General features: G+C 41.4%; 1 protein-coding gene across 6 annotated transcripts in view; it reads left to right on the top strand.

The window, feature by feature from the left end:
• The window catches only part of LOC141765131 (zinc finger protein Aiolos-like), a 42,066-nt gene that overhangs the window by 26,659 nt on the left and 1,744 nt on the right, over positions 1–13,663 (top strand). The window contains exons 1-8 of one of the 6 annotated variants that reach the window (XM_074631096.1): positions 3,415–3,533; positions 3,647–3,716; positions 4,545–4,610; positions 4,936–5,049; positions 7,928–8,350; positions 10,354–10,521; positions 10,920–11,036; positions 12,750–12,860. In XM_074631096.1, the coding sequence (XP_074487197.1) occupies positions 3,650–3,716; positions 4,545–4,610; positions 4,936–5,049; positions 7,928–8,350; positions 10,354–10,521; positions 10,920–11,036; positions 12,750–12,860 (1,066 nt within the window). In that variant the 5' untranslated portion in view covers positions 3,415–3,533; positions 3,647–3,649. Of the gene's footprint in view, positions 1–3,414; positions 3,534–3,646; positions 3,717–4,157; positions 4,348–4,544; positions 4,611–4,935; positions 5,050–7,927; positions 8,351–10,353; positions 10,522–10,919; positions 11,037–12,749; positions 12,861–13,663 lie in introns of those variants that run through there. The other 5 variants (XM_074631097.1, XM_074631099.1, XM_074631101.1 and 2 more) reach the window with 5 other exon arrangements.

Below are 13,663 nucleotides of genomic sequence, written 5' to 3'. Positions count from 1 at the left end.
AAAGCCAGGTTTATGCTCGCCATGGTTGCCCCCAGTTTTCGTACCACTCGGTCGAGTACCTCTGAATTTCTGTAACTAGGCGCCCGCTGCACATGTGAGGCTATTCAGACATGACCGTCTCAATAAGATAAAAGCAAATCACTCAAATTAAGAAAAGATAATGAATCAGAAAGACGGACAATTTCTTTTAAATGCTTTAAAAGCAGGAGATCTTAGAAATCAACATAGTAAATATTTTGCCGGCTGAATCAAATTGTTTACACCTCTGTTTCATTATAATACATTTTGATCTGTTGACTCCTTTCTGTACAGGGATTGTATAAAGGTGATAAAGTTGCCAAGGCGCCACCTTCTGGGGGGCGCTGGTCGCCCCCTAAAAAAAAAAGAATTCTGCATTGAGGTAACAAATGATCAAATAAATAAAAAGAAATACACTCTTCGCCCCTGTATCTCTCTTTCTCACACTTATCATCTGCATGGCCGCACAAAAGTGTAAATTGTAGTGAAACTTTTAAGTCAACAATATCAGGGACCAATCTTATATATATATATATATATATATATATATATATATATATATATATTATAATAATACAGTTATTTTTTGAAAATAAAAATCTTGTGTGTTGCGGTTTACGGGGCTAGGGTTAGGGTTCTGGGGTGTAACGCTAACCCTAGAGCTCCTGAATTTTGCCTAGGGCAGGGGTCAGCAACCTTTACGATCAAAAGAGACATTTTAGGCACAAAAAAAAATCTGTCTGGAGCCGCAAAACATGTGATCATTGTGATGAAGGTAACACAGTTTATAGTCTAAGAATATAGTATATAAGTCTAATGCAGTGAGGGCCAAAGAGACAATGTACTACAGAGTATTAGGGCCACATCATAAAGTCATAACTTTACGAGAAAAAAGTCGTAATATTACGAGAATAAATTCATAACTATAGGAGAAAAAAAGAAAATAACATGTAGCATACTTTATAATATTATGACTTCATTCTCATAATACTACGACTTTTTTTCTCGTAATATTATGACTTCATTCTCCAAATCTCAGATTTATTTTTTATCCTCAATGTGGCCCTAATAGTCCGTCATACCGTCGTACCATAGACCTACAACAATGACAAATGAAAAAGTAAACAAAAAAACAGTTATTCATTTCCACTCATTTTTTAAAAAATCCACAGCGAGCCACTGGAGAGCGGCTAAAGAGCCCCTCTTTAGGGGCCCCGATGTGGCTCCGGAGCCGCAGGTTGCTGACCCCTGGCCTAGGTCACCAAAAGGGCTAGAGGCCCTGATGACATATGAGTCTACAGTTATTCACAATTCCTCCCCGGCATTGAGGAGTTTGGTTTATGGCGTTTTGCCATCAACACTTCAGAACACTGCGATGAACAGCGCGTTGAGCATAAACACCTAAGTGCGTGCTCGTAGCTTGCGCGCCATCTGTGGAGGCGAAGAGGAAAGACAAAGCTTAACAGTTTTACGCCTGTATTAGACAGCCAGAGTAGAGAGAGAGAGATGACATGAAATGAGGGGAAAGACAGATGGGGAAGGACATGCAACAGAAGGCCCTGACCAGACACAAACAGGGACAAAGCTGCTCAGGTTTGGTGCCTTAAAGGTCCCATATTGTAAAAAGGTGAGATTTTCATGTCTTTTATATTATAAAGCAGGTTTAAGTGCTTTGTAAATACTGTGAAAGTATCAAAACGCTCAATCCATGGAGAAATACACACAGCCCGTATTCAAAAACTGCGCCTTTGAAACAATCTGTCAGGATTTCTGTCATTTTGTGATGTCACAAATATACAATTTATAGACCATTTCACAGTTTTAAATGTAAACATTTTCGGTTTGGAGTGTATGTGACTGACATCAACTGATAGGAAGTAAACATGGACCCAATCTGTTGCCTAGCAACATAATTCCGTCACAATTCCGATGAAATGCACTAAAATGGAGCATTTCAGACAGAGTAAATGCAGGTATATTCAGGCAGACAGTATGAGGAAAATAAAGGTTTTGTGAACATTAAAGCATGTAAACCTGTTCTAGTAGAAACCCAAAATACAAGTATGAACCTGAAAATGAACACAATATGGGACCTTTAACCCCGAGCCACCAGGGCAGCCCATAATCCAATACTCAATAGCTCAGATAGTGTTGTGTTACTTTGCTATTTGTAGGCAGTTTTTTAGCCACTAGTTCCTCAGTTGATTTATTTTCCCCTTATAATGAATGCCTACAGTTTAAGATGTGGCCGTAGTTAAGAAGATTTTTGTACATGCCATTATCAAGTTACACTCATTTGGCAGATGTTAGTCCATTAAACTCAACAGGAACAAGAGCTGGAGGTCATTAACAATTGGACATGCAACCCACCCAAATAAATAACTAAAAGTTAGTGCTGTCAAAGTTAACGAGATAATTAACGCAAATTCTTTTAAACGCCACATATTTCTTTAACGCATTAACGCAACTCGTGATTTTTAGATTGTTGCGGGCAGTTTCAAAGCTCGAGTGAAGATACTGGCATCATGAAACTAAACAACATGAGGAATCCATCGGTACCAACCACGTCATCAAAGGAGGTTAAATAACGCTCCAAACTTGCACTAAATTTTAGTGAGGAAAAACTCATGTCCATTTTCACAGGAGTCCTTTGACCTCTGACCTCCAGATCAGTGAATGTAAATGGGTTCTATGGGTACCCACGAGTCTCCCCTTTACAGACATGCCCACTTTATGATAATCACATGCAGTTTGGGGCAAGTCATAGTCAAGTCAGCACACTGACACACTGACAGCTGTTGTTGCCTGTTGGGCTGCAGTTTGCCATGTTATGATTTGAGCATATTGTTTTATGCTAAATGCAGTACCTGTGAGGGTTTCTGGACAACATCTGTCATTGTTTTGTGTTGATAATTGATTTATAATAATAAATATATACATACATTTACATAAAGCAGCATATTTGTCCACTCCCATGTTGATAAGAGTATTAGATACTTGTCAAATCATCCTTTAAGGTACATTTTGAACAGATAAAAAAATGAATCGCGATTAACTCTGGACAATCATGCGATTAATCGTGATTAAATATTTGAATCAATTGACAGCCCTAATTTGTTACTGATGTTCCAGGTAGTGTGCTCCTTCACCCCTCATTGACAGCTCTACAAAAATGTGTTCAAAGAGCTACAGTACAGGCTACAGTGCTCAGGGTTTATTTAAATGTTGTACAGGCTTGTATTATTGATTGGGGGAGAGAAAAGTTGGAATGAAAAAGTAGCTTTCTAGTTTGGCCACAAGATGGTGTGACAGCTCTTGAAATGGAAACAAGACATGAACCATGTGGACCGCCTGAATCGATATAAAAAAAAAACATAATCAGGTCTTTGTTTCACTCATAGACGTATAGTGTTATAGACTCTACATGTTGAGCTTCATTGAAGGAATATTTCTGTTATGATCATGGACCTTGTAAGAAGGAGTAATCTAAACCATCGGTGGTGCTGTTCTGCTGAGTAAAACATGCTTCTCTCTTTGTTGCTCGACCTTGTTCAAAATAAGTTCCTGTTCCTTTAAGGGTTCTCTCCAAAAATTCACCGTAGTGACGTTGCTTATATTCCATATTCAGAGAATGTCCAGTGGAGTGTGGAATCTCCTACTGCGAGAGCAGTCTCCTCCGGGTGCTGAGCAAAAAGCAGGTCAGATCATTTCATCTTTACTCACACTTACTGGCATCTTCCAATCAAACCCAAAAAAGTACATTGGAATTAATTGTAACATGTAGACATGTGCTTCTCAATTTCATTTTGACTGTGAGAAAGTTTGTTATTGCTGTATTTTCCTCCCTGAATGTGATGTAAGAGTAGTTACAGCTGTCTAAATGATGAAAACTTTCAACCATACGCTTTTATTTTTTTTACTCTTGTCATGTAAATTGTAAAAGTATTCATACTCTGTGGATTTTTATTAGTTCACTGAAAGCTGATACAGGGGTTCTAAAGTGGCTCTTAAACAGTACACACCTAGATCTTTTATTTCCAAGTTCATTTTCAAACTTTGGCTACAAGTGTTACATGGAGTCTCAGTGGCTGTTGGCGATGAAAGCGTTTTTACACTCACTCCTATGCACAGACCCGGCAGGAAGTACATGTGCAGTGAACATCACTTCTTTCTCATAAGGCTAAATGTAGCGACATGGTCGAGCAGTCAACCGTGGGCTTCTTTCTACCCCCTTTTTTATTTTTATAAACTTCTTTTTATGCTGTCCAACCAACAGGAACAGTGAGATGCAAGTGTTGCTTCTATTTCTTCACAGGCTTTGTAGAAATAGTAAGGGGAGGCTTTTAATAGTGTCAAGAACATAAGCGTCGATTTGTAAAAAAAAAAATCTTGAATGTATGCAACAAACACCATTTTTATAGTGTTAAATGTTCTGTCTTTATTGCTCTGAAACACCATGACCTGATTAGACGTATGTGGATTCCAAACTATCTCTCATTAATACATGTTGTAATTTCTCTCCACAGAACATTTGGTCATCATGAACACAGACAAAGATCCTGAAGTTACTAGCCCAGAGGGGTCCGGGATGGGTGAGTATCTGATTCCTTGTCTTTAGTGTGAGAGTGTACGTGATCAGGCTGCTACATTTCCACCATCCTGCCTACCACACTGCCTCAGCGCACATGACTGTAGAGTATTGATGAAAGCTGAAGCTGTATATGCGCAGGCTGCTGCAGTTGACAGCAGACAATAAAGTTGTCTTTGTCCCCGTGTGAAGAAGTGTTCCTGCACATTTATTGTCGGCGACAGGATTTTTAATCTTCCATTATTCTAACAGAGAACTGTAGTTTACTGGTGTGAAGTTCTCCTAATGAAACAAAATGTGACACAAAGTTCTTTTGTGTCACTTCTCAGACGTTTGCAGTGATGTTGCAGATGTGAAGCCGCAGGAGGAGGAAGAAGAGAGGGAAGATAATTCATTCAGTGAGAATGGAATGCAGTGTGATGAAGGTGGTGTGACAGGTCCACGTATGTACACACACACACACACACACACACACACACACACACACACTTGACATCTTTACATTGTGCTTTGCATTTTAGCCATCAAGCTCACACCGTTCAGCATCTTACAATGACTTTTTTTACATTACAAACAGTTGGAAGAAGTGTGAGGGACGCTGCTACAAACCCTGAGATTTAATACAGTGAAACGAAAGGGATCATGAGGGTCTTGTAGTTATCCCGGGGGTATAGTTTAAGGTGTCTCCTGCTCTGGTGCTCATCACAACGTTTCATTCAGTGCAAAGTAACGAGCAAATCATTCTCAGAATTTGATTTAATCTGCTTTCAACACTGTTAGGATGGAGTTAGAGCAATAACAGGAGTGCCAGGTCAATCCCCAGTCCCAGCACATCTTAATTCTGTAATGTGATATGTTAAGATTCGGGCTGTCAAGCGATTCAAATATTTAATCGTGATTAATCGCAAATTAATTGCACATTATTTATCTGTTCAAAATGTACCTTAAAGGGAGATTACCAAGTATTTAATACTCTTATCAACATGGGAGTGGGAAAATATGCTGCTTTATGCAAATGTATTTATATATTTATTATTGAAAATCAATCAACAACACAAAACAATGACAGATATTGTCCAGAAACCCTCACAGGTACTGCATTCAGCATAAGAAAATATGCTCAAATCATAACATGGCAAACTGCAGCCCAACAGGCAACAACAGCTGTCAGTGTGTCAGTGTGCTGACTTGACTATGACTTGCCCCAAACTGCATGTGATTATCATAAAGTGGACATGTCAGTAAAGGGGAGACTCGTGGGTACCCATAGAACCCATTTACATTCACATATCTGGAGGTCAGAGGTCAAGGGACCCCTTTGAAAATGGCCATGCCAGTTTTTCCTCACCAAAATTTAGTGTAAGTTTGGAGCGTTATTTAACCTCCTTCATGACAAGCTAGTATGACATGGTCAGTACCAATGATTTCTTTAGGTTTTCTAGTTTCATATAATGTCAGTATCTTCACTCTAGTTTTAAAAACGTTGAGCCCGCTACAACCTCAAAAAGATTGATCGCGTTAATGCGTTAAAGAAATTAGTGGGGTTAAAACAAATTTGCGTTAACACGTTATTATCGCGTTAACTTTGACAGCACTCATTTTTTGTGATTGTGGTTAAATAAATTGTAAGTTATGGTGCTGTTAGATTGCTGCTAGACTGCCCCGTTAATACAGACCGTGCCTCCCTTTGTGTGTGGCGTGCAGGAGAGCAAACAGCTTTTTGACTGCAGTGAAAATGGTTTTTTTGAAAGGCTAAACACCAACAAATATGGGTTGAAGCAGAATATTCCGTTAGATAAAAACATGTTGTGAAGTTTGGAAATGATTACATCTATCTTTTTTCAATAACTGTCGACTTTTGGACTTTACAACGCTCCGAAGTAATTGGAAATATTTGGATCACACGAGTCAGAAACAACCCTACACAGCCGCCACTGGAATGTAATTCTGCAAGTATAGTCAACATTTAGCCTAACTTTGGAGCGTTTTTTAGCATCCTTTGCAACTAACTAGTATGACCTGGTTGGTACCGATGGATGCCTCAGGTTTTCTATGAGTCCAGTATTGTTTGCGTTAATGCTTTAAAGAAATTAGTGGCATTAAAACAAATTTGCGTTAGCGCGTTATTATCGCGTTGACTTTGACAACCCTAGTTCAGGTTGTCAGATATTATTGGTATTTCTTAAAACAGGAACATTTGTCACATTTCTTAACTGTGACCACCTTGTTTCACATACAATATTTTGAGTGTAGTAATGTTTTCACTCAGACCTGTGGTCTTAGTCTCTTAGTTGTCACAAATAGAGAACATGTTGTTACAGGCAGCTCTCCTATTTATTTCTGACTGCCACCCATCTACCCTGCTGGGTGCATTTCCTAAAGCCCTGCTCTGCGTCTGAGGCGCAGCCTGCGGTTCACTGCTCTGAGACCCTGGACTCTATATCGGGCCTCTCGAGGGCTCTGTGCGTGCAAAGTTTCCATAGCACCTCTGAGCGCTTTCCACAATACAAGGCGCCGCTCTTCAGCTCATCACCAGTCGCCGCCAAGACCACAGTGTGGTTTCTGGATGATACTAAATGCGTTGACACTTAGCAAAGAGGCTAGGTGAGAGGTCCTGCAAACCGGGCCTCAGGACTCGGCGCGTTAACAGTTGTAAAGTGTTGAGAAATTCACACACAGTTGGGTAGATCCTGTATGGTGTGGAAGTTTGGGCTACAGTGGGTAAGAAAAGTTAAAATGGTTGTGAAAAAATAACAGGAAAAACTTGCATATGGTAGAAATGAAGTAGAATTAGTGCTCTGATGGCTGATGGAGGACCTTTGGTGCAGATTAATGTTGGATTGGTTTCAGCATCTGTGATACAGGCAATAAGCAATCAATGTGAAATCTCTTTTTAAAAGCAGATGAGGAATCGATGTTGTCTGTGTGAGGCGCCGGCTGCGTCTCTCTCCTGCCCTGGTTCTAGTTTCTCTCTGCATTCAGAGGAAATGCCTTCCCCTTATCTCCAGCACACATCTTCTGAATCTCTTTGTGACACTATGCATCGGCCCAAATTAAGCTACCCACACTGTGGAGATGTGCTAGTACTAATATGAAACTATCAGCTATAAATACAAATGTAGAAGTGAAGATGTGACAGTGTTTTACATTCTGGTTGGAGTGGAGTCTCATCAAGCTTATTTAGATCCTTATTTGGAAGTGAGAACAAGCATCAACTGTTGTGTATGGACTATACATCACTACATATATCTTTTTTTTTACAATGTGTTTCACTTCATGTGCGTTAACATCAAATCTATTCTTTGATTCTCCCTCGCGTAGATGTGATAAAGACAGAGGCGGAGGAGATGGAAGACGACGAGCAGCACCCCGAGGCTGAAAAAGAAAGAGAGATTGTGCTCAAAGAGGAAGCGGAGGGGGCCAGCGAGGACGGGACGGAGGAAGGATTCGACGAGGAGAGGACAGAGGAGGACGAAGACGAGGAGAGGGACGGGGAGGGGGACGAAGAGGGAGACGCCCTGAATGAGCCACAGGACCTGTCGCTGGTGGACTACTCGCGTTACGACAGCGCGGCCCTGCCAGACACCCACGCAGCAGAGGCGGCGGCTGGTGAAGAAGAAGGGACCTACGTGCCTGGAACGGTGGCCCCCCGCATCCAGACGACAGGCAAGCTCAACTGTGACATCTGTGGCCTGTCCTGCGTCAGCATCAACGTACTGCTGGTGCACAAGCGCAGCCACACGGGTAAAGCACAGGAACACAGCCTAAGCACCTGACCTCAAACACAACAGTTGCGCAATCATCACTGCGTCGATAGCATTGGGAGATAGCACCTCGCGCTGACTAGGTCAAGTTGTTGACGCACGTGGCCTAACCAGCGCTACAGCAACAGCAAGAGGTTGTGAAATATCCTCCATTGTTCAAATATGAAGCACATTGCAATAACTTGATTTGTGAACAGATAGGTCAACACATCATAGAACATCTACAGTCATTATTTTGCCCCGAATGATGCAATTCCTGTCACAACTCACTTGTGTAAACGGTGCATGCTTCGAGCAAAGTTACACTCTGGAAATTAATGTTCACCTGGTAGACATGAAGCACAGTTTCTGTCACGGTCACCTTATTGTCTTTCCACACGTAGTAATTTTTGTCACTGCCAGCCACATGTGCACACATCATCTGTTAATAGGCAACTCCACTGATCTTTTTACTGACGCGTGGAGCTGACTAGTAGAATAATGCCGCCTTCAGATGGAACCCATGAGGCTGTGTTTTCGACAGGGGAAGTCAAGTGCACAATATGCTTGGCACTTGTGCGGTTTGAGTCGTGAGAACATTTGTTTCTAGGTTTCTGACAATCAGAGTGAGATGTCGCCTTGTTCCCTTTTCAAAGATGGTGAATGATTCTGTGTTTTTTTTGCAATTCACTGTGATACTAGGGACAAGAGAAGGGTTGACAACAGAGCTGTCAAAGTTAACGCGATAATAACACGTTAACGGAAAATTCTTTTAACGCCACTAATTTCTTTAACGCATTAACGCCATCGATCCTTCGAGGGATGTAGTGGGCTCAGTTTTTTTACAGCTAGAGTGAAGATACTGACATTATATAAAACTAGACAAAACCTGGTGAATCCATCGGTACCAACCAGGTCATACTAGCTTGTCGCAAAGGGGTCCCTTGACCTCTGACCTCCAGATATGTGAATGTAAATGGGTTCTATGGGTACCCATGAGTCTCCCCTTTACAGACATGTCCACTTTATGATAATCTCATGCAGTTTGGGGCAAGTCATAGTCAAGTCAGCACACTGACACACTGACAGCTGTTGTTGCCTGTTGGGCTGCAGTTTGCCATGTTATGATTTGAGCATATTTTTTATGTTAAATGCAGTACCTGTGAGGGTTTCTGGATCAATATCTGTCATTGTTTTGTGTTGTTCATTGGTTTCCAATAATATATATATATATATGTATATGTATATATATATATACATATACATATATATATATTTACATAAAGCAGCATATTTGCATATTTATATTAAGAGTATTAAATACTTTACAAATCTGCCTTTAAGGTACATTTTGAACGGATAAAAAATGTGTGATTAATCATGATTAAATATTTTAATTGATTGACAGCCCTAATATCACAGGTACTGCATTTAGCATAAAAAATATGCTCAAATCATAACATGGCAAACTGCAGCCCAACAGGCAACAACAGCTGTCAGTGTGTCAGTGTGCTGACTTGACTATGACTTGCCCCAAACTGCATGAGATTATCATAAAGTGGACATGTCTGTAAAGGGGAGACTCGTGGGTACCCATAGAAGTCACATATCTGGAGGTCAGAGGTCAAGGGACCCCTTTGAAAATGGCCATGACAGTTTTTCCTCGCCAAAATTTAGCATAAGTTTGGAGCGTTATTTAACCTCCTTCACAACAAGCTAGTATGACATGGTTGGTACCGATGGATTCTTTAGGTTTTCTAGTTTCATATGATACCACTGTGGGACTAATAAAGGAATATCTTATCTTATGCCAGTATCTTCTCTCTAGCTTTAAAACTGAGCCCGCTACAACCTAAAAATTGCAAGTTGCGTCAATGCGTTAAAGACATTAGTGGCGTTAAAACAAATTTGCATTAACGCGTTATTATCGTGTTAACTTTGACGGCCTAAAATAAAATGCACAATTGCTTTTCATGGTGCGTGTTTTTTTTTTTCCTCACTCAGGTGAGAGGCCATTCCAGTGCAGTCAGTGCGGCGCCTCCTTCACCCAGAAGGGAAACCTGCTGCGCCACATCAAACTGCACTCCGGGGAGAAGCCCTTCAAATGCCCCATGTGCAGCTACGCCTGCCGTCGACGCGACGCTCTGAGTGGCCACCTGCGCACCCACTCTGGTACCAGCCAGCCACATACTCGCTCACATGCACTGATACTGTACGCACCTGTGTACAGTATCATGTCGGTCGGTTTCTCACTCCCTCGTGTTGGTTTCTCACTCCTTTTGAATCTGAGCGCATGAGGTCTGCTGCTGAGCCTGCGTTGCTTTTCCAGTAACAACCCGCCATGCGCCTCTCATACGGTTACACACATCACATATGGCATCTTACTCATTTACCTCTGGAAACTTACTCATTCACTTTCAGTTCACGTGTTTTACCTGCAGACAGTTTCTTAATGTGCACATCATCAGTTTTGTGTGAAACCACGTACTTAAGGCAATAATACTGGCTGTACCATTTAGATGGTGTTGATGTTTCATGTGTTGGTGATTAACTGAAACTTCTGTTCACAGTGGAGAAACCCTTCAAGTGCAACCACTGCAGTCGCAGCTACAAGCAGAGAAGCTCTCTGGAGGAGCACAGAGAGAGGTGCCATGTGTACATTCAGAACAAAGGTCCCACTGAGAGAGGTGAGCAGACAGCACACACACTCTGACAGTCGCTCCATCACCAACGTCTCTGAAACTCCAACACGTCTTCACACACTTCACACATGCACGTAGAACTGTCGATGTAATCCGACCGCTGCACCATCTACATAAACTCATTTGCACATTATGGAGCACACGATAATGTGCTGTTATTGCTAGCAGATCCTGTTTTTATAGGCTCATTAAATTAATGAGCTTATGGCTGTTACCCCATCATTACAGCTAAATAGGTTATGGCTGCTGTGGTGTGGAGGCACAGCGTATGAAGACCGCTTCTAACGTTTGGAGCGGCAAAGGGGAAGCCAAATATGTAGGGCAAATGTTTCAGCCCAGCCACTCGACACACGCACACACACACACACAAACATACACCCTCTATGTTTTAGTTATTAAAGCTTTATTTAACCAGAGAAAATCCATTAGATTAGGGAAAGATTAGGGCTCTCAATTAATCATATGATTGTTCATAGTTAATCATGATTAATTCATCGCACATTTTGTATCTGTTCAAAATGTACCTTAAAGGGAGATTTATCAAGTATGTAATACTCTTATCAACATGGGAGTGGGAAAATATGCTGCTTTATGCAAATGTATGTACATATTTATTATTGGAAATCAATTAACAACACAAAACAATGACAGATATTGTCCAGAAACCCTCACAGGTACTGCATTTAGCATAAAACAATATGCTCAAATCATAACATGGCAAACTGCAGCCCAACAGGCAACAACAGCTGTCAGTGTGTCAGTGTGCTGACTTGACTATGACTTGCCCCAAACTGCATGTGATTATCATAAAGTGGGCATGTCTGTAAAGGGGAGACTCGTGGGTACCCATAGAACCCATTTACATTCACATATCTGGAGGTCAGAGGTCAAGGCACCCCTTTGAAAATGTGGTCTTAAGATTAAGTGTAAGTTATTTAACCTCCTTCGCGACAAGCTAGTATGACACGGTTGGTACCAATGGATTCTCAGGTTTTCTAGCTTCATATGATACCAGTTCACTTTACCTTTAAAACTGAGCCCGCTACATCCTCCGAAAGATCGATTGCGTTAATGCATTATTATTGCGTTAACTTTGACAGCCCTAATTGAGATTAAATCTCTTTTGCGATGGCAATCTGGCCAAGAAGGCAATAAAGTTAAACATCGTCAATTCCATACATACAATAAAACAAAAACAAAACATAACAGAGTAAAAACTGAAGTCCACGCATCACCAGAAGAGGTTAAATAGACACTATGTATTTAACCTCCCCCCCCCAAAAAATGCCTTTACATACTGACAGGACAGTTGCACGGTTGCAACACACAGACAATGCTGTGCTTCTGTGGTCACCAAATGTCGTAAGTTTATGCCTGATAGTGCCGCGGCGGTGAGGAAGTACATCCTCATCCTGTGGTCTCCTCTCCTGCACTGGTGGAGTCAAAAACCCACCAGGAAGTGAGGTCAAAGGAGTTTCTGATCTCAAATTAATATCTCGTTCCTCCCAGTGTGACTCAGCTTCAAGCAGCTGGTGTGTTTTGCAAGGTTTTTTTCACTTCACTTTATAACCTTGAAAGCTTCGACAGGTGGACAGTTGCAGCTCAGCACGCTGCCTTTACTTGTGATACCGCTTTGATCGAGAAGACGTCTTTGTTTCCTCGTTGCACTTACTCCCTCGCTCTCTTGCTGTCAAGCAGAAGACGGCCAGACACCCAGGACTCAGATGGGCACTGAGCGTGCTCTGCTGCTCGACAGGCTCGCCAGCAACGTAGCCAAACGGAAGAGCTCCATGCCGCAGAAGTTCACCGGTAAGAGCAGCTGAACACAGACACACATGGGCTGAGTAGAGGCACTGACCTTAGCAGATGATGCTGTAATTTCACTAAATCACTTTAGATTTAAACAAAAACATTAGGATTGCCTGCATATTTTTTAGTTTGTCTGATGTTTATCTATTTAATTGATAATTGCTAATTTTTATCTGTTGATGCCCGACTGTTTACTGACTTCTTTATTTTGTGCCGCTATGATACACTGCTGCCTTTTTGAAATGTTTACATCGTTTGAGCTTTTTGCTGTGCCTTTATGCTGTTACAGAATTCATGTTTTTGTAGGTGATTCCAAGTTGTCTGTCTAAGCTACTGTGTGTTTGTCTGTGCTGGCCTCCATCTCTTACCAAACAGGAATTGAGGGCAGAGCACCTGCCTCATACCTGCAAACACCACAGAGTGGCTCCACTGTCCTAAATTCTCTGCGAGAAATGTGTCATAGGTGGGTATTGGTAACCATGCATGGTTCAATAAATGGATTCATGAAAAAAACGAGACACGTGCACTTGAAACGTCTCCACTCAATTACTCACTTTGCATGTTTTGATTCAAAATCCGGTACTATGAGTGATGAATGATCAAAAGATAGGAGTTTCAGTAAATGGCTGACTTTAGGGGCGTTCACACACACACACACACACACACACACAACGATTTTCGATAGTTGGCTCCCAGCTTTCGGGTTCAGCCTAACACTAGGTAGTAGTTTCGCAATCAAGCCTCAAGCCGCTCGCAAAACGAGTGTGTATTGGCGAAAAAAAAAACTCCTACATCTCTCGATC

The sequence above is a fragment of the Sebastes fasciatus genome, chromosome 3 (assembly GCF_043250625.1).
Source record: "Sebastes fasciatus isolate fSebFas1 chromosome 3, fSebFas1.pri, whole genome shotgun sequence".
NCBI lineage: Eukaryota > Metazoa > Chordata > Actinopteri > Perciformes > Sebastidae > Sebastes > Sebastes fasciatus.
The sequence above is the reverse complement of the archived record's forward strand: the minus strand, read 5'-3'. Positions and strand labels throughout refer to the sequence as shown.